Source organism: Urocitellus parryii, chromosome 1 (assembly GCF_045843805.1).
Source record: "Urocitellus parryii isolate mUroPar1 chromosome 1, mUroPar1.hap1, whole genome shotgun sequence".
Taxonomy (NCBI): Eukaryota; Metazoa; Chordata; class Mammalia; order Rodentia; family Sciuridae; genus Urocitellus; species Urocitellus parryii.
The window spans coordinates 16,189,162-16,216,689 of NC_135531.1; the positions used below are offsets into that span (position 1 = coordinate 16,189,162).

The following is a 27,528-nucleotide window of genomic DNA, read 5'->3' on the forward strand; positions in this document are numbered from 1 at the left end:
TAGGGAAGAGTAAATTTTAAAAGGCAAGTGACTAGAAGAGGGTTATTACTAAGAGGAAGTCATTCATTTCAGCCAGGCTTGAGTGTACTTCATGTAGGGTCACATAACTCTAAGGGGAGGCAGGAAGCAATAATGAAGTGGAGGAGGAGAAAGAGTTTGGTAAGTCACCTGCTAACAAATGGAACTATAGAGTGTCTGAAAAATTACTAAAAAACAAAAAAGAAAGAAAATAGGAAGAGGTTCATTTCAATATAATTTATATGAGAGGAAAATAAAAATGCATACTGGTAGAGGCATTGTTAACATATTTATTAGTATATGCCACACAATGCAATCATTTAAGCAATGCTCAAAGATTGTGTAACACTATGGAAAAACATTGATGAGAGCCAGTGCATTTACTAAATGTGTGTGTGTGCCTGCGCACTCGTGCACACGCATGTAGGTTCCATAATGGATACTCTATATAACCAAAACTACTGCAAAAATTATGCTTCATAACTGACATATATTTGAGGGTGAGTGATTTGGGAATATCTGTGTGCCATGTATCATATATGGGGCAAAATATCATGTAGCATCAAGGCAATGCTATTCAGAATCCTCTTAGGATCCAGTTGTGGTACCTGTGTTCTAATCTTTAGAAACCAGACTGTGTGTGTACACCAGTTCTCCAGGCATTGATTATTATCTATATTGTTCTATATGTATCCAAATCTCAAGTCCCAATGCTGTAGGAGGAGAAAGGGAGCTGGGAAGGAAGAGCCAAGGAATAATCCCCAGGCTTCAAACCCTTTTTTGGAAGAAAAAAGATCCAGCTGTTGGCAAGAAGTGGTGTTTTGTGGGGACCTGATAGAATCAAAGGCTTGAATTTCATGGAGGTTTTTTTTTTTCTGTAACACAAACATGATTAAGGGTAATGTGTGTTATTTTGGATTTTCATTACTCATAAAAGGAAAACAAATAGCGCCAGGCATGCAAGGAACAGAGCTAAATAGTGGGACTTCAGAGAACTCTGTATCTCAAATCTAAGAGAATTTAATGATTGGACTGTTTATATGCTATGTTTCACATTTGTTTTCTTCATAAAGGAAAAAAAAACCAAAACAGTTATTTTGTTATTTTTTTTCTTTTAGAATAGTCGGATTTAGCTGTTTGGATTTGATTTTATCTGAATGGACCCTTCCCTTTCCTCTAGCTATTCACTCTGTGTGCCCAGTGCTGCTTCTGGGGTTCCACATATTCAAGGTTGCCCCCCACTCTGGGATCTACTGCTACAGAGAGGCTTCAGGGGAGGAGTAGCATTTAAAAGACTTTGGCATCATACACACTTAGCTCCTAAAAAGAACTGGGGAAAACCTGGTCGACTATTTGGCAACAGCAGCCCCCTTCCCAACTGTCTGTCATGCTTTGATGTTTGTTACCTGTCTGGGACACTAAGTCTCCTTTCTCCTCCCTCAGTGGTGCGATGGATGCTCAGTGTTTACCTGTCAAAAGGCCTATCAAAGGCTAGAACTTTTAGGGGAAGAGATGGTTTGGAGTAATTCCTCTACACTTGAGCCCCCGACAGGGGTCTGGTAGAGGAAAGCTGTTAGTGGGGCTCTGTGTCTCAGAAGAGCCAACACTCCTGGTTAGAACCTTGAATGGCATGGGCATACGGAGCAGGACCTTCCAGAACTGGCAGGACTTGGCATTGCTGCATGTGGTCCTGGCCCAGGAATATAAAAGGGGAGGATTTTAGATACATTTTTCTATTCAAAGTTCTGCTGGAGGCTGTGGCAATATTTTGAGTAGTTCTAAGAACTTGTGACAGCCAAAGACGTTTGCAGTTTTTGGGTACAATTCTTATTCATTCTTTCACTCATTCAGTCGATATTTTGGTGAGAACCTAGTATATATGAGGCACTTAGATCTCAGTGTTAATCATATAGAAAAATAATTCATAGGGATAATAAATGCTGAGGCTTCTCAAGTATTTTCTGTGTAATCCATATTCAGGGCTTATTACTTATTTAAGTTGATAGTGTTATCAGTTCCATTTATGGATGAGAATATTGAGGTTTAGAGATATGGAAATACATTATTTCATACAGCAAATATTTATTGAGTATCTTTTATGTACCAATTACTGTGCCTTTTGTGAGGGACACAGTAGTGAGAAAGAGAAATTCAATTCCTATTTTCATGGAATTTAAAAGTTAGTGAGGGAGATAGACAGAAAGTAATTTAAAAAATGAAACACAAAGTCAGAAATAAATGCTATAAAGAAATGTTATTTGATCAGGTAGTAGAGAATAACCAGCTGCAGGGGAGGGCTGCATGAGTTAGACACCGTGGATTCAGGGCAATTTATTTAAGATGAGACATTTAGGTTGAAATTTGGTTGAAAATGTGCTAGCCACACACACACACAGGGGCAGAGCATCGTAGGCCTTAGGAGCAGCCAGTGCAGGAATTAAGTTGGAATGAGCATGATGTATTCAATAAGCAGAAAGAAACCTGGTGTGCTAGAGCCCAGCCAGCAAAGGGAGAGCCATCCGTCTTAAGTGGCCTTGGGACCCTGGACTAAACACTACTGAAGGCTGCTGGGAGTTCAATTTCCTGTGACTTCATGGGGCTACTTTGGGGGGCAGTGAATTGGGAAGACTCAGACAGCTTGTTGTGCAGAACAGGTTTTTCTTTTGTTATCTCACTGATAAAACACATCTGTTTCTTAGGTCCAGATTTTCTCACTTTTCTTGGGCTGCCCAGGCCCTTTGGAGACTAAAGCAGAGCCAAATGCCAAGAGGAACAAGGTATTCTGGTTCTTCCAATGGAAATGTCCCTTTTGAATTCCTGTCCGAGCTTTGCTAAAATAGCCAAGGCCATTCATTATAGATAATAAAATATGCTATTTTTCTCCTGCCAGTTTGTCACAATTCTTCCTTGGACAGTCCCTCACCCTCTGCTTTTCTGATTATTTAGTCATCCTTGATTCAGCTTTGTCCCTGACTCACTGCATGTGGAAAGGTGATCATTATAAATCTGTAAATAAAGGTATTTGAAAGGCAATTTAGCTCGGTGGCCTTAAGGATAAAAGGAGCCAAGCTTACCAGTGCTCAGATATGCTATTCCTTGTTTTTAGGGTCACAGGCTTTTGTTGAAATTTTTAAATAAGATGTATAGATTTGAATTCTAGAGTTATTATATAAAGGATCTCAGAAAATTTATCAAAATAAATGATTTATTTCAAAAATATATTAACAAATGTTTTGGACTGGGATGTGGCTCAGTAGTAGAATGCTTGTCTAGCATGTGTAAGGCACTGGATTTGATCCTCAGCACCACATTAAAAAATAAATACATAAAATAAAGCTATTGTGTCCATCTACAACTAAGAAAATATTTACAGAATAAATAAATGCTGTATTCATAGATTAAAAAGAAAGGTAAGTTCAGAAATGTTTCTTTGTGATTCAGCAAAGTATTTAACCAACAGCCCACAATGCGGAAATTATAACATCTCTGCAAACTTGGAAAATTGTCATAAAACTATAACTCAGATCACATAAGCAGAACTGTGCATCAATATGTTTGTGCATGTATGTGTGTTGTGTGTCTGTGTGCATCTGCTTCCACATGTGTCTGCATGGGTCTGAGTATCTGGAGGGATAGGGACTGAGAGTAGGAAAGCAAAGGAGACAGGAATTGATGGCAAAAAGACAGGAGTTGATGGTGCCCCAAAGTGTGTTCCTTGAAACAATGGCATTTATAATACCAGGAAGCTTGCTAGAAGTACAGAAGCTCACACCCCATCCCAAGTGATCTATATGCATGTTACATTGGAGAATCATCTTAAGGATTGAATAAATTGTGGGTTTTATTCCTACCTTTTGTTTTGGTTGTTAATTTTCTTTAGAAGATCATTGTCTCACTCAGGAATGAACTACTGCTTTATCAAAAAGCATCACCTTCCAGTTTATCATAGCATTTATCATACTTTGTGATAATGTTTTTTCTTGCCTCTCTCTCCCCACTATGGTATGAACTCCACAAGGACAGATGCCAGATAAGTCTTACACACTATTTTATTTCCATATCCCTAACCTATTCCATATCATTTCCCTGATATATAATAGATATTCAATAAATGTCTATTAAATCCTTAACACTACATAGCAGGAGACACACTTGATAGGAGTCGCAGCCTTCCTTTCCTTGCTTGATAACACTGTTATCTGAATCTTCCCCCACCCCCTCCAGTTCTCAGCCAGACACAGAACCATGCCAGTGTCTTGCACACAACAGGTGATTGGTTAAAGAATAATTATAAAAAGAGAAGGACAAACATTTCCCCCATAGAACTTGTGCCACACAGAAGTTTCTGGGGTAGAGATGGAGATCAATGACTAAAAGATGCCTACCTTGATGATTTAATTTTGGCCCAAACAATGTATTATCTTGAGAAGTTGTCATAAAAATTAAAAGAGATTTTTGAAAGAAAAATCAAGAGATTAGTAGAAATAAGTTCCAAAGCCACACATTCTGTTGAGTTTCTAACAAAACCAGATGCAATCCCTTACGTGCAATGGTTTCAAGTTGCTAAGGGTATTTAGAATGGTTTGAGAGCAGAATGGCACATTGCGGGCAGGGAGAACAAGGATCAGAGGTGGAGGGGACAGTGCAGAGAGTTTGGTTTCTGTTTCTGAGGTTTTCACTAGAGCAAGATTTCCCAGTCTTAACTGACATGTAAAGCCAGATAATTCTTTGTCCTGGGGGCTGGCGATATAGGATATTAACTGAATCACTGGTCCTCTACCCACTAGATGTCAGGAGCAGCCCTCTTCAGTTGCTAGAAATCCCAAATGTCTTCACATTTTGTCAAATACCCTTGAATCAAAATCACCCGTGGTTAAGAGCCACCGCTCTAGGGTTTCAATGGCTTAGGGCAGAAGGGTCTACTGCTATTTCTAATTTTCTAAAAAAAAAAAATAATGCTGTCCTATTGATATTCCTTTTAAATTTTTGTAACTTAAATATACATTTTTTTTCAGGTCCCAGGACCTTCCTATTTTGAAAATTGCCTTCCCCAATGCTGTGATGCTGTTCCTATCAGGCTCAGCATATTGTGCACGGCAAAACCTCAGCGTTTGAGTCCTTTCGACTCTGCTGAGCACACTGCAATGAAAAGGGAGAGTGCCTGGCTGAGCTGGTTTGCAGGAAGTTAGACCTAAATTAGGCATGCTCTATTTATTGGGGTCTCTTGCAATTATTTTTCTAGTAACTCTATTGATAATCTTTAAAATGCAATTCATATGAAAAGGGGCTTAACAGCTCCACCGAGGGTGGTAATTGGAGCTAGCTCTCTTTTTCTGGAATACTGCTGCTTTAAAGGAATGTGGCGTCAGCTCATCTATTGGTTTAAGGAAACAACCCAGAAAGTTTATAGAAATTATGATGAATATTGAGCTTCTCTACCTCTAGGAGGCATTAGTGTAATAAGGCTTTTCAGATTTAGCATCCGGGACCCTGGATCAAAACAGTGAGGAAAACCAAACTCCTTTACTTCAGCTTACTGTCTCCAGGATGGGCTGAAGGAAAAGGATTTATACAATATGAAAGATACAGATTTACTCTAAGAGAAATTAAAGCATGACAATTTTTTTTTCATTAGAAAAGGATTAATCACAGTGCTACACTGGATATGTCAGGTTTAATTTAATATTCAAAGTGCATTTTCTATACACTTATTATGTCTGGTGAAGTATACACATTAAGTTACAAGTTGTGTGTGTTTTTAATTACTTGTTCAACTTTTAGAAGTGTGGTGGCTCAAATTTAGCAGTGTGATGTGCATCATCTCTGTTGAAAAAAAAAATTCTTGTTTTGTTCACAAAGACCTAATCATATGCTGAAGGGCTGAAGCAAGATTATGTGCCAAGAATAGGAAGTGATTCTTTCTGCTTAAGGTATAGTGTTTGTCTTGAAAAATCTAAACAACTGATCAGTTTAATCAGTGTGGTAAACAAAATTAATGAGATGAATTGTAGGTTGTCAGGTACGAACAAAGTGATTAATTTCAAAGTTTTTTTTTTTTTTTTTTCTGTCAGATTGAGCATCATGTAGTCCCACTTGGAGAGAGCTTGCCTTCCAAACCAAGTAAAAGTGATTTAACTATTAGTATTATTTTCACAATCTGTACTTTCTTTCCTCCTTTGCAGTTAGAGGTCAGGCATGGGTTCTATTTATTTTAATACTGTTGGGAATGGGGCAGTACAAATTCACTTATTGAGAGAACCATGTACTGAGGTCCTAACTCTTAGATCCTCACAAATGGTGGTGTTTAGGAGTTTAGCACAAGGTGACAAGGAGTGGATCCAGCTTATGCATACTCTGGAGACAGTGGTATTGAAAGGACAATGATGGAAAGATGGATTCTGCATACAGCAAGGCTCTAGTTATCAGGAGAGCATCTAGTGATGGGATTTCAGTCTTCTGTGGGTGACAGGAAGCTATAAGAGTAAATTGTTCCTTTAGAGAAGGTAAAATTACAAAGGATAAATTACCCAGTCAAAATATCTGGTAATGAAAATGAGACAAAGAGCAAAAGGATCTTGTGAATGACTGTAGTGTTTGGAACTGGAATCAATTATTATTTTTTTCTCAAGATCAAATCCATTGTAGAGGCTGAAGCTGGATAATGGCTGTGGATGATGTTTAAATATTGACTGCTAAAGGGAAACAGCAGAGATTTGAATACAAGCAGTACCTGAAAGCTATTACAGTTGTCCCCACAAGAAAGCAGGCCAGTAGCAACGGAACAGAAAAGAAGAGGACAGATCTGAGAGAAATCTGGAGAGAGAGGATTTGTACCTCTACATAGTGTGTAGCTCGACACATCAGAATGACTAAATGTCATGCTTGAAGGGTAAGGAAGAGTTGAATATGACTGAAGGATGAGATAGAAGGATAATAAGATAATTAAACATAATCGTGTTCATAAGAGAAGAGCATGTTTCAAGGGGAATACTAAGTTTCAGTGCAGACACCTAAGCTCATGATGCCCATGGAGCAATAAAATTTATTTGCTTTGTAGGCAGGCAGGGGGCCTGAAAGGCAAGACAAATTAGATGGTATCAATTTTTGATGCATCCATAGGAAAGAAAAAGAAGCTAAAGAAATAAATGAGATAACCAAAAATATGGAGCAAGTTGACATCCTGAACAGAGCTTTGGATATACCTTTACTTAGAAGCTGGAGGCACAACACGAGGCAGTGTAGAAGATTGGGGAGGAACAAAACCTGAAACAAGTTGTGTCACAAAAGACAAAAGAGGAAATACTCTAAGAAGAAATCACAGAGTACCAAATGTTCCAGAAAGGCTAGCAGGATTCACTCATTTGTTTCATCAATGGCATTATCTATATACCTATGAAGCTCTGTGCTAGGATTTAGGAAGGAATTCACTGAGGTGACTAGTGGAGTTTTCTTTTGTAGTCATCAGATGATATCTCATCGTGCTTTTATGTGGGTCATAATAGTGATATTATGATTATTTGTTTCCATCTTTAATCCACTCATTATAGTGGATTAAAGATGGAAACAAATGTGGAATAAAGAGAGCCAGACTGCATAGAATAATCTGAGATAGTTGAGTGGAAATTATAAAGAAAAAGAGAGCCAATGGAGGTCCTTTGTCAAATAGTCTAATCAGGCTTAATATTATTAGGCCTAAATATTAGAGGTAGAATTAGTTATTTTGCTCTTGTAGCATATCCCATGTGAACAATTTTGACTCACTGACTTAAGCTACATGTCATAATGGACACAGGATCTTAAGGTACGGATATTTTTCCCCCCTCTTGGTACCTTACACTAGCCTAAAATCAAGTGTATATATGTGAGGAGTTTTAGGTGTAGAACACAATGTAAAGACTGAGAAAATTTCAAATAACATGACAAGAATTTCTAGCAACATCCAATAACAAAATGTATTGCAGACCAGATATACTGTGAATTCAGAGAAAACATAACCACGAATGAAAAAAATCTTTCAGTGCACAGGAGGAAATAAGTGGAGGTCACAAAATAAGACGAGCATTAGGACTTTCATGAGGGAAAGACTAGAGGCGGACTTCACTCAGAATCCCGTCTCTTCTCCTGTAAAGTGGAAATAGTGCCGCCTGCCTTTCTTTCTTCAAACCTAGAAAAGGGCCTCAAAAATGAATCTACCCTTCCACGTCCTTACCGGAAGCCTTCTTTTAGTTCAGAGATGAAAGGTACTCATGCTTCACCACTGTAGCATCAGTCATATGAGAACAAAGCTATCAAAAATGCACAAAACCTGTTGCTAGAAAGTAAGAACCTTGGAAACCTCTGCCCTGTGACAAATAACAGGAATGGAACAGGAAAAGAGACAGATGCCCGCATGGGGACTGTCACCAGCAATCTCAGTGCTCCACTGAGGTAAGGAGAGAAGCAGTTCCTACTTTGACCTAGTCAGAGCCTGGATTCTAAGGTGAGGATCTAGATACTGGAACTGAACAGTCATACACATGTCAACTTTTAACCCACAGGGCCTTTTGGTCTACAGGTTTACAGATTAAATTGATTTGATGAATTTCCTTTTGTTTGTTTATTAAATCCATAATTTTATAGAATTTTGAGAGACCAACCTAAAGTTCATCCAAAGAGCTCGTATACATAATACAGTGAAGATGTTGCATGAGGAGAGTTAGTACTTACAATATGTCACATATCAATTTAATGAATATGACAGAATGTGAGTCTTTATATACTGTTCAAAGCCATAAGAAAATGGGGTAATGTTGATTGTTTCCATTTTCAGCCTTTTCGACAAATTAGTGGATAGATTCATGTTTTCAATAAATATTTCCACATCTAAACCCTGCAACTTGAATAATTTCTGTCCCTTCCCTTCTTCCATACATTCACATAGTCATCCATATTTGGGTGATGTTTTCTTAGTCTCAAGTAAATCAATGTTTTACTACTTATAACACTATAAGAAAATAACAGCAATTTAAATTTCATAGTCCTCTTATGGGACATTCATAAAACATGATTTCACTCATTCTTTAAGAAAATTCTGTGATATTTTAACTTAACACATCAGAAAATCAAAGCTGTGTATGGATGATGATCTGATAATCCTCCTGTGTTAAACTGTGAGTTACTGATGGAATTTTAACTTAAACCTGTCTCCATGCACTGCATTGCCTAATGCATTCTAATCTAAATACCAATTTAAATGCATGATTTTCTTAGAGAATCTAGCTTAGAGGTTAATACATTTTGATGCACCATTTTAATTTATCAAATAGCCATGTTTTGCCTTTGATTTTCATTAATAAAAATTAAATTATAGACATGCTGTATTTTATTTATTCTTAAAGAATTGTTATTGTAAAAACTCCTCTCTACCAACTTTGTTTTTAATATGAAAAGAATGACATTTAAAATTATCACATGTATTTCACATATATAATTTATGATTTGCAGAATATCAAGATACTTTGCAATTTTTTTTTCTACCTATTACTCTGCTTTGATGATTCCTATGGGCTTTTCAAGCTACACAGATATATATTTGTTTATTAAATCCATAATTTAATAAACAAATTACATCATTGCCATGACCCACACAGCAACAAAGGATCTTGAGTAGGGGTGACTGGAGATGGACAAAAATACGAAGACAAAAATACCAAAGGTATTTTCAAGCTAAGCTGAGGCCAGGTGGGACACTGCATTCTGATGAAGGAACAATGTCCCAGAACTAGTTCTGCAATTTTATTGTATAGGGTCTCATAATCAGGAAGATAAACTATTTAGGAGAATTGCTTATGAGTTATAAGAGGCTTCTTTGTGCACTAAAAAGTTACAGAACTAGAGACAATTTTGCAGCTATCCTACTGTTGCAGTGCTAGGAACATTCTGCTGCACTCAGGAAACACATTGTCCTGGGACATCTGATCACTGTTAGTGTCAGAGCCAAGAGTCAAGGCTGATAACATCCTTGCCTTTGGCAAGAAATGTTTCCCAGGTTTGGCTTTTGTTGACACCCCAGGATCAGCTGATGACCAGGGCTCATCTGCTCTCCACACATCATATCCACAAATTAACCTTTGTTAATAAGGTCAAAATAGTCCATTTAATAAGCCAATAATTAAGATGGAATACTAAGTACCATTCAACTAATCCATGAGAAGAAAGGAAAAAAGAAAAAATGTAAATGAAGAACGGGGCTGACATTTTCTTCATATACCATATAGTAAAGATAAATATACCACACAGTTTCAAAGTAAATTAAAATTGAATTTCTGTACATTTAGGTTACCTTTCTTATTTTTTAAAAACCTAATAATCCTGAGAAGTTCTCTGTTCTAAATCTTAATTTATGATTTGCAGAGTATCAAGATACTTTGCAAAAATTTTTATTCTACCAACTACCATGATGTTTGAAATCCCTGGTTTGATGATTCCTGTGGGCTTTTGAAGCTACACAGAGACATATGGACATGTGTATAGCTGGAGCTAGAGGTATAAATAAGTATGGTATGGAATATAGATATAGATATGTATTGCATTCCTGAAAAAAATTGCTTCAAATAGCTTATCAGACAAAGGCCCAAGGGGGTTCAATGGATAAACTCAGGGAGGTGTGTATGTATGTTTGTATGGGGGAGTTTTGTGTTAGGAAATTGAAAAAAGTCTAGAAAATGCTGTGCCTTAAAGGACATACCTCAGGACTCAGGCAACAATATGTACTCAGGAAAAGCCTGAATAACAGATGGAGAGTGACAGTCCTGGAACAAGGTCATGAAAGAGGAAAGAAAAGGTGTCAGAATTGGAAGTACATCTGCTGCTTCCAATGTGTGAAACACCCAGGATACATTAATTTAATTTTAGCTATTCAGTAGATCGTGTCCAAGAATTAAAGGAGAATTTGAAAAGTAAAGCTCAACCTTGAACTCATTTTTCTTCACTGGGTTCCAATTATGTTTCTAATTGTACTCTCTGCTCTTAGATGATGGATACACATGTTCATCACTGAATTCATGGAGTTTTGATACTTATAACTGCCAAAAATAACTGAATAAATAATTCTTGTTCTGAGGAAGAAATCTTTTAAATTTGGAAGCCAACTCCAAAGTGTTAGCTATTGAGTGAAAATATCAGTGAATAACAGAGTCTATTAGTTAATTTTAAAATGTTGTCTGTTGTATTAACTGCAAAAAAAAAAAAAAATCGCCATGTATTCAGTATGTGAAAAGTACTTAGTCTCCTCTAAGTTCACACAAGGTCAGGAATGAAGTTAAATACACCAGCATTGTGCTATACTTTTGCCTTATTTCTCTGCTGTCTCCTTTATCTCTTGTGCTTCCTGAAGTGCATGAGGTAAAGATTCATACATTGATTTCCTGTGAAAGGGGCTTTTTTCCCCTCTTCTTTAATATAATCCCTTTATGGTTAAAAACAACCCACAATGAGGGAAAGAGTAAAATTACAAGCAAAGTGTTGCAAACTGGTGAGTGCCCATACATCTTTCTTATGAATGATGACTTATACCACCTATATGGACAGCCAATCCCAGTGAATACATTAAATTCATTGTTCAAAGAAGCAAATGAACTATTTAAATTTCAAAATATCGATCCAAAGGAAATGTTTCTAATTAATTTGCAAGCAGGTTAGTCAATCAAAGTAGTCTGTGTCCTACATTAGGACATAAGGGTAGGTTATAATAAAGGTCCCCCTAAAGTATAACAATTAACTAACTTGTGCTTAGCATTCCACTGACTTATTGAAGGGAAAACTATGGATGCTACAAGAAGGAAGAAGGTGGGAAGGATGGAGGACTGGACATTAATCACATTGTGTTTGTTATTCCTCCAGGGTCCCACGATTCCTTCAGCTTCTACATTGATGAAGCCTCTCCAGTAGGCCCTGAACAGCCAGAAACTGTCCAGAATTTTGTCTCTGTGTTTGGAACTGTAGCCAAGAAGCTGATGCGGAAATGGCTAGCCACTCAGACAATGAATTTCACTGGTCAGCTAGGAGCTGGAATCCGTTATTTTGATCTTCGAATTTCCACCAAGCCCAGAGACCCCGATAACGAACTCTACTTCGCTCATGGTTTGTTCAGTGCCAAAGTCAACGAGGGCCTTGAAGAGATCAATGCGTTCCTCACGGATCACCATAAGGAGGTGGTATTCTTGGACTTCAACCATTTTTATGGGATGCAGAAATATCACCATGAAAAACTGGTCCAAATGCTGAAAGATATCTATGGAAACAAAATGTGCCCAGCAATTTTTGCCCAGGAAGTTAGTTTAAAGTACCTGTGGGAGAAGGACTACCAAGTGCTGGTCTTCTACCACAGTCCAGTCGCTCTGGAAGTGCCCTTTCTCTGGCCTGGGCAGATGATGCCAGCACCCTGGGCCAACACCACAGACCCTGAAAAACTGATCCAGTTTCTTCAGGCGTCCATCACTGAGAGAAGAAAGAAGGGCTCATTTTTTATTTCTCAGGTGGTGCTAACCCCCAAAGCTAGCACTGTGGTCAAAGGTGTGGCAAGTGGCCTCAGAGAAACAATCACAGAGAGGTGAGTGTCCTCAGGGTACCCAGGGGAAATGCAAATAACTTCAGTCAGATCCATAGAGTCGCAAAGCGGTCAAGCAACAATCCTCCATACTGACAAGTATCCATTTTCTGGGGCTGCCATAACCAAGGGCCACAAATTGGGTATCTTAAAACAATCGAAATGCATTTTCTCACAGATATGGAAGCGAGAAGTCTGAAATCAAGGCGTCAGCAGAGTGGGTTGCTTCTGGGGACTCTGAGGGAAGATCTTTGCCTCTCTCCTATTTTCTGGTGATGGCTGATAATTCTTAGAGTGGTTTTCAGCTGCATCTCTCCTGATCTTCCTCCTTCTTCCCAAGGTCTTCTCCCCATGTGCCTCTGTCTTCTTTTCTTATAGGGACAACAGTCATGTTGCATCAAAACTCACCTTCATGACCTCATCTTAGCTAAACTACTTCTGAACATACCCTGTTTCCAAATGAAGTCACACTCAGAGGTACTGAGGTGGACTTGAAGATGCTTCTTGTAGGATACAGATCAACCCCTAACACCATGTATTTTTGACTCTATCTCTAGTTCTCTTCTCACAGCATTCCTTTCACTTTGTCTAGTTCTTTATAGATTTCAAAGCCATTTTTCTACTGACTATAGAGTCTTTTAATGTATCAAATGTCATTTGACCTGCTAAACAATCCTAGGAAGTAAATACTGTCTTACAGATTTAAGAAAATGAGGTTCCTAAAAAATGCAATGTTTTGTCCTTTGGACAGTAAATGATGAAACAGATACTTAAGACACCATTCTCAAATCACATGCTAGGCCCTCTCCATTGCTATCCTGCCCCATAACAAAGGCTTACTCTGCAGAGAGGGAGTGGACCTTCCATCTGTCAAGCCCAGCCATGTAGAGTGGTGGGTACCTGCAAGGTACGATTTGAAAAATCATCAAAGATCTCTGTAGCTCTTTCCTATGAGTGTGACAGAACATGCAGAATCACCCATATTATTTATTCTTTTGAATTACCCATGCTAAACAATGTAAACAGTACCTGAAAAGAGAATACAAACCCTTGTCAGATATCTTATTTTTATGTTTAATTAATAATTCTAATTAAGATAAAGAGACAAAGGATTAAGGTTTTGCTTTGGTTCAAGGACAAGAAAACAAGGAGAAAGATTTTGAAATGAAAATAGGATGGGTGACCTTCCAGAGCAGAATACAAGGTGGGGGTGATAGAAGAAGCTTATAACAGCAGGCAACAATACACTTGCCACAGATCTCTTAGTCAGGCTACAGTGAACGTCATCCTGCGAGCAATGGAAGCTGGATAATGATGTTTAGCAGCTGAATGACCAAATCTGAATTTTTAGATTATAATTAATGCAACCTGAAAATAGATGGAGAGAGTGGGACATTGAGAGGGGCTTAGAACTGTTTTAGCAAGAGGGAGTGCAAGCTAAACTAAGGAAGAAAGAAAACTTAGAATGTGATAAGTGAGCCATGAAAATTTAGACTAATTAGTGAATTAGCAAAATGGTATGAATGACAGAAAGAGGTAAGAATGTAGTTTCTGATTGAAAATTAAGGTGGGTGAAGGAAATATTCACAGGGATAGGAAACCAAGACACAAGAACTTGGAAAGGAAGCAGAGAAAATAGAATTAGAGCCATGCTTAGTTTCAAGTGCCAGTAAGGAATGCAAGTATATATGTAGACAATCGATCATTAGGATTATAATCCCAATGGCCAACTCATGGGGATTATTGGCATTATGGGGTAATGAGAGCCCCAAATCACTGAAATGGAAGGTTCTTTCTTGCATAGCTTCCTTTCATTATTCAGATATCAGCTGGGATCTCCTTTTTTTCTTGAAATTTAAATAAGTCTGCCTATCCTATGTTGTACACCAATTTCAAGCACAAGGATTTCCCAGTGATTTCTGCTATTGTCTAGATTATGCTCTGATGGTTCTAACCCTCACTTCTGCTGGAGAGCATCATTCGATGGGTCAATTCCCCCATTTGATCTGCGTCTGTTCCATTCTGAGACATGAAACGTGCCTCACGCTTCAACATGTTCCCACAATGGATTTAACCCTTTCCTGGAGATCTAAGGAGATCAGGGAAGTTTTATAATGACTGTAATGTACAGAATTTAGAATTAAATTTTTAGATTTTTCTGTAATCACAAACCTTCTGTCCTGGGATATCTTCCCTGGTGACATATACACCCCTTTGCCCCTCAGCCTCACTCCTCTGATTAGATCCCTTCTTCTTCCTTTTTCTTTTCTTTTTTTTTTTCTCATTACTTTTCTCCCCCTACATTCAGATTGCTTTGGGGATATCCTTTTCCAGGTTATTGTACCTAACCATAGTCACTTCTCTCCAGCCTTCTTATGCCCAAACCCAGTTAGTTCCATCAAAACAAGAAGGCTTTTTTAAATTTACTAAAGGCACTCTACAAACATTCATTGTTCTGGTAATTAACAACTTATCCCCTCTCTCACCAGATTAGAAAATGAGGGAGATACGTACACATGAATGTGTTACTGTTAGCCTTAGCCCTTAGCGTCTCCAAAATTTTGAGGAGTTCCTGGGGACCCAGTAAAGGTAGAGAAGAGGAAGCAAGAGCTGGGAGAGGAACTGGTTCCAACTCGTTCCATTCTTTCTATTCGAATGCAAGAAGTCTTACTTTTAACTTTTACATATTTTGCATGACACAAGTCTTCCCATGGTCTCTTACAGCTGAACCATACCTCTCTACTAAGGAAAGCACTTTCTAGTACAACAAGCCCACTTTAGCCCAAATGGGTTTCAGCCAGTTTCTCCCAGGGTAGGAACCAGCCTTTGAAGAAGCCAAGAAGAATTCACTCAGGGAATAAATGGTTTTCCTTTTATGGCACCTGGTAGACTTTGGGAGCTTTCAAGCCACGGTTAAACTTCTTTTTGGCTATTCATGCACTAGTATACAATACTAAAGTGGGGATTTGTGGAGGAGAAAGTCAAAATAAGTTAAGAAAATGTGGAAAATTGTATTTTACACAATTCTCCCCAAAAGATTCCCAATGCACATTAGCATATAAAAGGCACTAACAAGTCTTTTAGTGAAGAAGCCTATTTAAATTTAACTAATACAGTGTTTTCCATGCACCTTTTCTTTCAGATAACACTTATTAACAGCCCATGGAATTAATTTTGAAAAACTGTCCTCAGCCATCTGTTCTAGTTCAGAACTTGCTTCTGGCTCTATCTATCTGCAGTGGTAAAGCTGTAATATTGAAAAGAGAAAGAGAAGTGGCAAGGGTGGGGGTATTAAAAAGACCTAATAGGGGGCTGGGGATGTGGCTCAAGCAGTAACTCGCTCGCCTGGCATGTGCGGGGCGCTGGGTTCGATCCTCAGCACCACATAAAAATAAAATAAAGATGTTGTGTCCACCGAAAACTGAAAATAAATATTTAAAAATTCTCTCTCTCTCTTAAAAAAAACCTAGTAGGTAGAATCAATTTTTTTCCTCTTTGATATTATGCAAATTACTTGCTAATAATTTGCAAAAACATTGAACTTTGTCATTATATTTGTGCTATAGCTTTCTCCTTTGGAATTTAGTCTTATACACACTAGAAAGACAAACTTTTTAACCAAAGCTGTATTCTGAGTGTGGAGTTAATGGCCAAGGATTTTTATTTTATTGTCTTGTTTTGTTACTTTTTAAAAAAATTCCAGCCTTATGAATAAGCCTTTTAGACAAGGTCATTGTCAGCTATTGAATTGTGCCTTGCAAAGGCAATTTACTTAGCTCTGAAGAAACAGTGCAGGGACATTTGACTCCAGAGAATTCATTTCCTTTTTCTTCTTACCAAGTGAAGAGTCCTAAAACATACTCAAAAGTAGACTGATTGTGCCTCTGTCCTATGAGCTTTGTGCCAGAAACCTTCATTCAGAAAGTGGCATGTTGGCACCAAGAGATTATAATGAGCCCCCTTGTGCCATCTAACAAAGAATCACCAAGCAGTTTTGAGATCTCTAGGCCTTAAGTATTTTCATCTCCAAAATCCAGAGTTTGAACTAGATTCTGCATTTGACTAGCTAGTTTCTGTATAACTTTTCAAATCTTTTCTAATATTTGGGTTAACAAAAACCCTGAGCATATGCATTTAGAAAATACTCTTTGAAGTTGTGGGTGGCTTTCAGGGAAACTAAATCCAGCCTGAGTTTAGGTACTGTATCTTTCAATCTGGCCATTGGTGCCAAATACTGCAGATGTGTTTTCTACATTTTAGCAATGCCAAAAGACACAGATTTTTATTTCTTAAAGACCTATTTTTAATCTACTTTTCAAACACTAGTTTTCACACATTTCCCCCACAGAATTCACACGTTCTTAAAAAGAAGGTGTGCAACTTGTCATGTCTTTCCCTAATTTGTGGAAGTGTATTAATTAATAGATTTTTTTTTTAATTCCAGCTTAAAAAACTGCAGTCATATCGCCTGTCAGAATGTTTAGGAAGCAATGCATCTTTACAAGTAAATTGATGCAGAATTAAGTTGGATGATGTTTATACAGGCTAACAATTTAGATGATAATGACAATAATAATAATATTGTGATATTATTATTAGCAATTTTTAAGTGCTGTCAGATATAATACTATTTTATATGTATTCTTTGATTTAATATTCAGAAAAAGTAGGTACTATTGCTATCCATCTTTAAGATGAAGGAATTGAGCCTTAGAAGTGTTAGGCAATTTACCTGGATAACACCACTCAGGAAAGGTAGAACCATGGGGGTGGGATTTAAGTCAATGGTGCAGTGCATGCTTACCACACCCAATCCCCTGGGTTTAATCCCCAGTGCACGTGTACACATCCACATGAGGTGCATTTAGGATTTAAATTCAGGTTGTTCTGTTTGTTTATCCACCAAACAAACATGTTTAGAGTCATATTCTGTTTTAGACACTGTACTTCAAGTGTGTGACCTCAAATATGTACTCTTAAAACTATCACACCATCATATCTCTCTGCTATTTGTGAGATTCCAAAGAGGTGATGGCAACTTTGTTTTCATCTCACTAAATGACAAGATCTAGACTCAATTTGGCAGTATATTCAAGTAGACTAAGTTCAAGTTAGTACTTACCCTGTTGGACAGCTCCTGTGTGCAGGGCTCTGAGTTCAGTGCTGTGAGGCATTCTAAAACTGGTAAGATGCCATTGTTTCTGTCAAGTATCAAGTAAGCCAGGCACATACATGACCTAAATAAAATTTAAGAAAAATGAGAGAATTAAAGATCAAAGATTTTTAGAGGTGATTTAGAGGCAATAGAGACCTGGAAAGATTTTGTTTGGCTCTCAGAAAGGATGGTATCGTGACTGGCCAGATGGGTGGAAGTAGCTTCTAAGACTGAGAAAAAAGCAAAAGAATGGAGACAAGGAATCCAGAGGACAAGAGAAGTCAGGGTTGGCCATAGTGGACTGATGTCAAAGGAATCTGGGAGATGGGTCTAAGAAAAGGGAAGGAAAAGATTATAGGACTCTAGTCTTAATTAAAGATGAATTAGAAAGATACTGAAGAGGGACAGGCCAAATCAAAATCAGACCTTAGGTGGTAAAACTGACTGGATTACATAGGTTGAATAAAGTAGGTAGAAACTAAAGATGGCCACAAGTTCAAAGAGGGAAACAAAAATAGGATGTCAGCAAGTGGTTGAGAACAAAGAGGAAAAAAGATGTCAACATAATGTGATTTCAGCTCTATCAACAGCCTGCCCTTTGGAATACTGGGGATACCATTCCCTGTATCATTCTGTATAAATGTGGAGTTGGACAATGGGATCCCTGCCCACTTAATCTCATGATTGCTCTTATTGCCTTCAGTGTAAGGTAAAAATTTCAGGACATGGTTGTTTGTGTGCGCCCTTATTACCCAGCTTGGAAATGCAGAGAAGTCACCTACAGTTGCTGAGGCTCCCATAATGTGCCAGGCACATTTATGGTCTGCTTTTTCCATAAATTATATCCACTTAATCCTACCTACAACCTTTTAAGGTAGGCATTGTTAATCTATTAGAGATGCAAAATTGAGCCTGAGATGCATAGTACCATACTCAAAAATTCCAATATTAAATTAATACCATAGCTCATGAGTTAAGATTATTATGTGGATTTGTTTGACTATAAGTCCCGTGCTTACTCTTGCAAATTACATAAAAATGATATGACTTAGTACTGGGTACCTGTAATACAGTATCTGTTTGTCTTGGGAGGCAAAATCATGCCTCAGGGTTTGGAAAGACAAATTATGTGGAAGATAGGGTTGACAAAGTCATGAGAAGAGAAGGTCTGAGGTGTGTGTCTTTCCTCCAGAGAGCAAACCCAGGTGGGAATGCTGGCATAGGAAGCCCTGGCATAGGATAATGGAACAGGAAAGAAACTTAGAGGGGTCCTCTTTGCCTCATGCCTAACCTCCTTTTCAACCCTTTTCCAGCCAGTGCTGGGATCAGTTCTAAATCTAGATAATTAGAACCACTAAAAGAGGAGGCTGGCTGATAAATTGGAAGGAAGCTCCAGAAAGCAAACCCTTTTCCCAACCCTGGGGTTTGGCAAACTGGAACATGCTCATGAAGACCATTAAAATGCAATTTCCTGGATTCCACCCCCATAGATTCTGACTCAACAGTCTGTGACTCAAAGTTTTTGTGTTTTTAACAGACTCCAGTGAGATTCACTTTGAGTAGCCCTGCTCACATCTGCAGACAAGATGTACCTCAACCTGGGCTTCGTCAGTCTGGAGTCAACCTCAAGATTTATCAGTGCCCTCTTTTCCAGGCTCAGATAGTTCTTTCTGAAATTGAAGCTATGACTCCTCTACCATGGAGCCTGCCAGATTTCAGTTCATCTCTGATTGTTTTGTCCCAAACAGAGCTTCCCATCAAAGATTTCCCAAAAGTAGACCTCTCCTGTTGGCATCTTCTCTTTCATGTCACTTAGTTTGATCCTAGGATTATTGTGCTGATAGGAAGAGGCAAAGTCTCCTTTAGAGGAATTGTTTGTGGCCTTGAGCTAGAAAAAAAAATGTGTTCATTTCCATAGAAGAAGCCTTAATAACTTCCAGACTTAGTATCTCTCACCAAAGCCATTAAATATGGCTGCGCTTTGCATCCCAACTGCCTCTCCAAGCTGATTTCACAGTTTGAAGAAGGAGGAGATTTTTATTTAACAACTTGCAACCATGAGGCTGTGTGACAGAAAGGTAATTTCAGTCTGGTTCTGCTGAGGTATGGTAGGAAAAGGCTTGTCTCTAATTTTTTTGGTTTTAGCAGTGTTTGACCCAAGAATTTTTGAAAGAAGTATGCACATAAAAGCTCTTTCTCTTTCATTCGGCCACTGTTGTACAGGTAAATACATAAAGGAACTTTTTATTATCTGTATTAGGGGAAGAAAAGATTGGAGGGGTTTCCAAGCTTCTGGGAAGTCAGATCCATAAAGTGCACGGTGAGCGTGTATGGGAATGCACACATTTTTCTAATATGAGATATAGATTCACCCACCTTAGTATACCCTTCTGGATCTGTTCTTTGTAGAATTGTGGGGCCAACAGAGTTCACTGTCTTAAAAACACTACCCTAGTATGTAGCTAGAATGTATACAGCTAGTACTCATAAAACATTGAGAAGAGGTAGGTTGGTGGAGCATAGAGAGAACAAAGATGACAAGTGTCCAGGAAGCTGAGATATTTAAGTAGGTGGTCACAATATTTGGGTACTTAAGTCACCAGCTAAGGGGAGAGGGAGATTTGTTTGATCGTGACACAATCATGATCAGTAGATGAGTAAGAAAGAGGTGTCTGATTCAAGAATTCGAATGGACCATCTCTAGATCACACTCTGAGGCCATGAGGAGGAGGAGGCCTTCAGGCCAGCTCTTTCCTTCTGCTCTCTGCAGGCAGGGCTCCTGAGGGGGTCACATGCCCATCCAGCTAAAAAAAAAAAAAAAAAAAAAAATTATCCAAGGAGCAACAATTCCATTCTGAAGATAACTTTTTTCTTTTAAACTGTAGAGAGAGATGTCATAGAAGTTCTATAATCCCTAAGAAAAAGATCACCAGGTGAAAATGTCTAGTGGAATATCCCGGGTTGAATACTGTTACAGCGGGGACATTCACCATGAGGGCCATGGGATGTCCCAGTGAGAGGAGGCAAGAAAGAACTGAAAAGGGTTGGGGTTCAGTTTGGGTGATTTGGTGGAAAGAAGTAGAGATCCTCTTTGGATCACATGGTGTCAGAAAGTAAGGACCATTCTACCGCTGGGTATCTTGATAAGTCTTATTATAGGCCAAATCAAAACTGAACTCTAATTGGCAAAGAAGTCATTGTCACTCATCTTGGTTAAGAGAGCTACATGTTTGGAACAGTGTCTTTTTTTCTGTGCTTAAACAAAAATAGGTCCAGCTTTTTAAAAAAACATATATTCTATATGATGATTCAGAATGACCTCATCTGAGGATGGCATTCTGAGAAATTATTATGTCCAACAAGTGAATAGTATGACCTGATTGTGAGGATCAGGGCAGTTTCTCATGGTCAGGGGCTATTGCTGCTTTCATTTAGTTTGAAACCTTTTACATGTTAAGCTTCCCATTGTGCTTTTTGTCTATTTCTTTATTATTTTGTTAAAATAAATAAAGTGATAATGGTATCAAAAGTCAGTTATGAATGCAGCTCTTTCTATTTTTATGGTTCAGTTTTGGAGCACTGAATTCAGAAAACAACTGAGGCTATGTCTACTCAAAAGCCTAGACCATTCTGATAATAGGGGAATGATAATAAGAGAGAATGGTACCACAACCTGGAGGTTGCCTACTAAAAATGCAAACTCTTTATATTGATCCATATTGAGAATCAACTTAACTTTCTTTTTCTGTGATCTTAAATTTCTCCCTACATCTTTGGATGACTCTGGGAATTGATTGATAGGTATAGAGAACTCCAGTTAGAGGGGACTGAGAAGTTGTGTGTGGATGGGAAAGAAATGTGAGAACATGGCTCTTTGTAAAAAGAATTGCTGATCCTTTAAGATTTGTGAACATTCCAACTTCCTTCCCGAGGTTTCATAACTTGCTCAGAGTACAAAGTAGAAGATAGGATGGCAGAGTATCATATTTACAACCGAATCATTTCGTTACCAGGGTTTGTTTGAATGAATGACTCTTAAGGCTTGTAATCCAGGTGTCTGTTTTGCGTGTACTTGGTAGACACAACTTTGGGTGACTGATCTACTGATTATCAAGGTGATCCTGAGAAGTATCAAAGTTTGCTTGAGTGAGGTGATATAAACCAAGTTCTCTTCACCAAAGGTAAAAGGACTAGGAAATGCTTTAAATTTACCCTCCTAATCAAATTGTTAAATAAATCTCCAACAACTTATCAACAACATGGTAGGCAATGGCAGTTCAGCTTTTAACTGAACCATATTCAGTGGAAAAATGCAAGTTTCTTCCATAGTAATTTCAATATAAAAACAACAGCAAAAAGCTGGAAAGATAAATTTTTCTCAGAATATCAGACCTTGGAGGATTTTAGAAGAAAATACTGCTTGCATTGCCTGCAGACATGAATATTTGGCTTCATTGATTAGAGCACAAATCTTTTGGCTCTTGCTCTGTGTGTCTGGGATTGTAGCCTATTGCTAATTAGCTTATTTTAAAGTACTAAAAATAATTAGATGAGAATGGCTAGAAACTTGCTTGTCATAATTAATTTTTTTGCAGAAATCATAAGTATACCTTGAATTTTTGCTTTAAAATATTCCTTCCTCCCACCCCCTCATCACTTATTTCCCTGTGGCCTCAGCTGTTAAAAGAAAAAAAAGCTTACAAGTTGTTTCAAAGGCTGTGACATCCTATCTGGAAGGAGCAGTATGTGGCAGTGAGACCGTAATGTGTGATTTCATTAGTGAATGCTAAAAGCACAGGCTGCCCTTTGGAAATGTATGTGAGCTCTGGCCAGCAAATTCATTGTGTGGCTGCTAGTTGACTGAATATCAAATAGAAAAGCCATTGCCTGTGTTGTTTAACTCACATTCAAAAATGAACCAGTCAAGAAAACAAATAACACAACAAAGCTACCAAGAGCTATTTATGAATGTAAATCTTTCTATTTGCATGGTTCGTTTTTGGAGGTCTTAATTCAGGTTGCCTGTTTTCCCAAATAAAATACTTGCACAAATTAGATTGTAATGAATAGATTATAGGGAAACTTAGTGGAGTATGTGTTCAACCTAAATTCACTCTCTTAATAGAGACCATGCGAAGATTTAGGAGAGACCTGGTGGATCTGTTTCTAAGCAGACTGGAAGCTTAGTTTTATTTGTCTTACATTTACATTTACCAGCTAGTCGTTAAAGGATTATGTGATGGATCTGACACAAACAGAGCAGATTGCCACGGGCATCTCTGTCTGTGTCAACATGACAGGAGAATTTCACATACTTGCCCACACACCACTCAACACCTTGCCCATGTACCCACAGGCCAGTAGCTCCCAAAGGAACATGGTCCAGGACTATTGTATCTGATCAAGATTGAGTAGTTCCTTAGTGCCATGAGCAATGATATTTTCATGTCTTCATGACATGGGCTGTGTATAAAAAAACTATTTCAATGGTACCCCATTTGCTTGCTAGTCCAGCTAACACAGGTGATCAGATTGAGACTGACAAAAATGTGTGTGTGTGTGTGTGTGTGTTTTCAAAGGGGTGAAAGAAATGTAATGAAAATAAGTAGTAAAACCTATTCTTCTCTCTCCACCTGTAAAATTGCATTTCTTTCTTCCTGCTCATAAAGTAAAGAAGAATTTTATCTGCTGGGTATCCCTATCAAGCAGTCGAGCATGGAGATGATGGTCTCCTGAAAATGCTAAAATACCCACTGTGGTACTTTCTCTCCTAGGTTCATGATTGTTTGAGAGCATGCATTTATATTCTCTCCATTGCTCTGGACCCCATGTTCCCTTTTAGTGTTTTATCTGAGGGATTTCTTTAGTAGTATAGCTGTTAAAGTTTGTTGCTTCCAACACTGTATGGTTTATCTTTGTGATTTTTTTTTCTTCCTTTGACTCTTGTTAACAATTCAGAACTTACGAATGTCGGGGTGTAGAAGGAAAGAATGCAACATAGCCACTTGATGACTATGATAATATTTATGCTTTTTAATTTTTTTATTATTCTAGTTGTAGGCAGACAACATGCCTTTATTTTATTTGTTTATTTCATGTGGTGCTAAGGATGGAACCCAGTGCCTCACATGTGCTAGGCAAGTGCTCTGCCACTGAGCTACAGTCCCAGCCCTGATATTTATGCTTTGATTTCTATAATTTCTATTATTCAAAGTAGACTAAAGTATTTTTTTTCCCTAGGTCTCAAGACTCTTTAGGTTACCCAAGGACAGAAACAATAATCTATGCATTGATTGAGCCAACCATCACTCAACCAACAAGAACATGTAAAGAATATGCTGAGAACTTAGAACAGGGATAAGAGAAGCATGATGTAGTATCTTGTAAAATTTTGCCTCAGCATCTTTGTCCTTGAGTTCTAGGATATTCTCCTTCAGGTATGAGATTTATAAAGAGACACAATTAGTGATTGGCGAAAGATATAATTTGCAACTGAGTACTGAGATGTGGACCTGTAGATAATATATCCCAGGGCTCCAAAGAAAGGTGACAAAACTGAGTCCTCTAACATCTCAGGACAATGCACTGACATTTCCTGTCCCTTCAAAACATTGCAATTTGGGGTCCAAATATTGTGAGTACATCTATTTTCTCCACTCGGTTGTGATCTGCTCTTATGTTTGTCTAATCATTGGCCATTGAACACAGGAAAAAGCATTTTTTCTATGAAGGAAAATTGTTCTTGGTTTGGGGAACATTTCTAGATAGTAAGGTTCAGACTAGGTCAACCAGCAAGAGTTCTGTGAGGATTTGAAAGACCCAGTTCTCCCCCCCACACACACATGCGCGCGCACACACACACACACACACACACATACACGCACTTTGTGTGACTTATTGGTATTAGTAATAGCTTCTGTAAGAGAGGGGAGAATAAAAGAATCGGGCAAAAAGACCAGTTTTCTGCCACAAAATCCAGCAAGTTCCCTGAGAAAATCCGATAACTGCATGCTACACATTTAATGTTTTTAAATTTGAGGTGGAAAACTATGTTTTTAGACTTGACATTCTGTCCTGCATAGCGTATATGCCAAGATACAGTCTTTGATTATCAAGTGAAGCACATTCCTTCCTTTGTTGAACTAACGTGACAATGAGGGAGCCGCAGTGGAGACTTCTGAAGGACAGCCGAGAAGCACATTTTGACAAATGGGGTTGGCCTGCTTGCTGTTTTTCCCTCTCTTCCTTCTCAGTTTTGCAGTGAGAAGGGAAAAATTTTTAGCACTTGGCAAAAGGGTAGTGCAGGAAGTCCCAGCTGTTCTGGCCCCGGCTGTCTCTGAGATCTAATAATGCAGGGTGGGAATAGCGCCTCTCACTAAATAACACACACATTTTAGTTGTTTTAATTTTCCTGCCAATTAGACTTTTTAGATGTCAAGTGCATCTCCAGGCATCTTCTGTGACAGTTTAGTATTCTCTGATAAGGAAGCCTAAGGCAAAGGGTGATTTTCAATTGGCAAATAAAATGGAAAAAGAAAGGTTGCTCTCATACATTATCACAGAAAAATACATGCATACATTTTTGTTTATGGAAACGTGAAGTCACGTTTAATGTTAGCATTGATTGTAGTAAAGGATAATTAAGAGACTGGGAATCAGAATATTTAGCCTAGAGCAAAGTTTCAAAGTCTCAGCACTATCAATACCTTAAACAGGATGGTTGTTTGGGGAAGATGTCTTCCACATTGTGGGATGTTCGTCAAGCATCTGTGGCTTCTGCTCAGTGGATTCTAGTATTGCCTTCCCCCAGTCATGACAGTGAAAAATGTCTTCAGACATTGCCCAATCCTCCCCACCCAGGAGAGAGGGTGCACTGGCCTAAAGCTGCCTGGGAGCAAAAGATCTTGTGCATTAATTTACTTTTCCTAGAGGTTAATTTCTTTACATGTTACACAGATGAGACCAACTGCCCTGGGGTTAGGGAAACATAAAAGAACCAGTTATACGGCTTGTTTTCTGTTTTAAAAGCATAACAGAACTTTACACCTTTAATGTCTGCTATTACCTTCCTCTTAGTCATCTTGAGAATTTACTCAACTAGCCAAGTAATGCTGAAGCAATTTTCAGAATAATTTCAGGGGGTGCAGGGTGGTGGTAGTGGTAAATCCTTTTCTTTCAAGATGAATTGGTTTCTGACACAACCTAAATTCATTCAGATCCATGTTCAGTAAACAAGATAGGTAGCAAAGCTGATGATGAAGTCAAAACCCAGTGGAGCAGTAATGAGATTGATTTTTCACCTGTGCTTCATGAACTAACCCCAAAGTCAATCCTAATAGAAGAGTCATAAACAGATTTTGAATCATTCTGCCATGAAGGGGGTAGTCAGCAGATAGCTCCATGGGTCACTATTCTGAATGATAGCTCACTTTCAGTTTTTAAGTTTTGGGCTATTATAATAGCATCTCACTACTTTAGAGTCAAACCTCAGAATAAAAAAAATAGAAAAGGAAACTTTCTAGGTTCTTGAAAAAAATATCTTTCTTTGGATTTATTTATCATTATTTGTATTTCTTGGGTCAAATAGATATTTACAGAGTTTTTTCAGTCTACACAAAGTCTGCACTTCAAAATGACCAAGACATGGTCTCTGGTTCCCAAGGAGGTTACTTTCTAGGGGAAGATACAAGTTCATAACTTTTTTTTTCTAGTGTGGTCAATACTAAGGTAAATCATAAGCAGGTGTTCATTTGATTTTTTCAACCCAACACTTCCATTTAAAAACTGTGTAACCTAGAATTCACTTAATTTCTTCTCGCTTTAGTTTCCTGCTCTGCATAGTACAGGTATCAACAAGTCTTTGTCTCCTCTTCTAGCGTCAACACACTGATTCTATGGTAATACTGATAGTTTCTTTGAACATAGGTATTACAATTTTTATAAAGAAAATCTGATCTAATAATATCTAAATACAAATCATTGGCTTCATTTAAATAATTATCAAAACAGGAAGAGAACCAATTAGATATTTATGAACATCAAATATTGATAAATGTGACTTATTATTAAATAATGGTTATAAGCCAAATGAATTGTTCTTACTTTTTTCTTCCTGAACTATACAGGGTTAAAATGATCCACATGTAGCCTTGATTGACTAGGAATTGTGGTATCTTTGGAGTAGCATGCAGATGGAAAGTGAAGTAAAATACCTATATTCAAAGCTTAACTTATAAATCCTTTGTGATTTAAATTATTGTATTATTGTAAAACATATGAGTGGCATGCATAATCTCAGGTTAAAATCCATATGACTTTTGGGAGGTCAGATTCTGACTTTAATATTCTCATTTGCAATATACAGAGATTGGAATTGGAAATAATACATTTTGAATGACTGCATTAGACACAACATATGTATTCTCATTGTCCTCCTAACAACTGAATGGTGCATAAATTTTCCATTTTACATAAGGAAAAAATGAGGCTTAGCTTGCCTCATCTCAACAGCATCTCTTGAGAGCTGGAATTCAAACAAGTCTGTCTGGTTTCAGTCTGTGTTTTCTTTTACCCCTAAACATCACTCCAATTTTTGAATCACCTGTGATGAAGATCTTAAATTATATGATTCTCTTTACAAGTAAGCAAAAGCAGTAATATGAAAGTATCACATATTAGCTAACAACCAAAGAATGAAAGAGAAGGAAATGTTTATATCTATTTCCAAATTCAAGGATTTTAAATGACAAAAAAAAGCCATAAAAATCTT

General features: G+C 37.9%; 1 protein-coding gene across 1 annotated transcript in view; it reads left to right on the top strand.

Moving 5' to 3' along the window:
• Nucleotides 1-27,528, top strand: part of Plcxd3 (phosphatidylinositol specific phospholipase C X domain containing 3) — a 139,626-nt gene that overhangs the window by 76,773 nt on the left and 35,325 nt on the right. Inside the window, exon 2 of the mRNA XM_026410248.1 lies at nucleotides 11,899-12,607. Within this exon, the coding sequence (XP_026266033.1) occupies nucleotides 11,899-12,607 (709 nt within the window). The remainder of the gene's footprint in view (nucleotides 1-11,898; nucleotides 12,608-27,528) is intronic.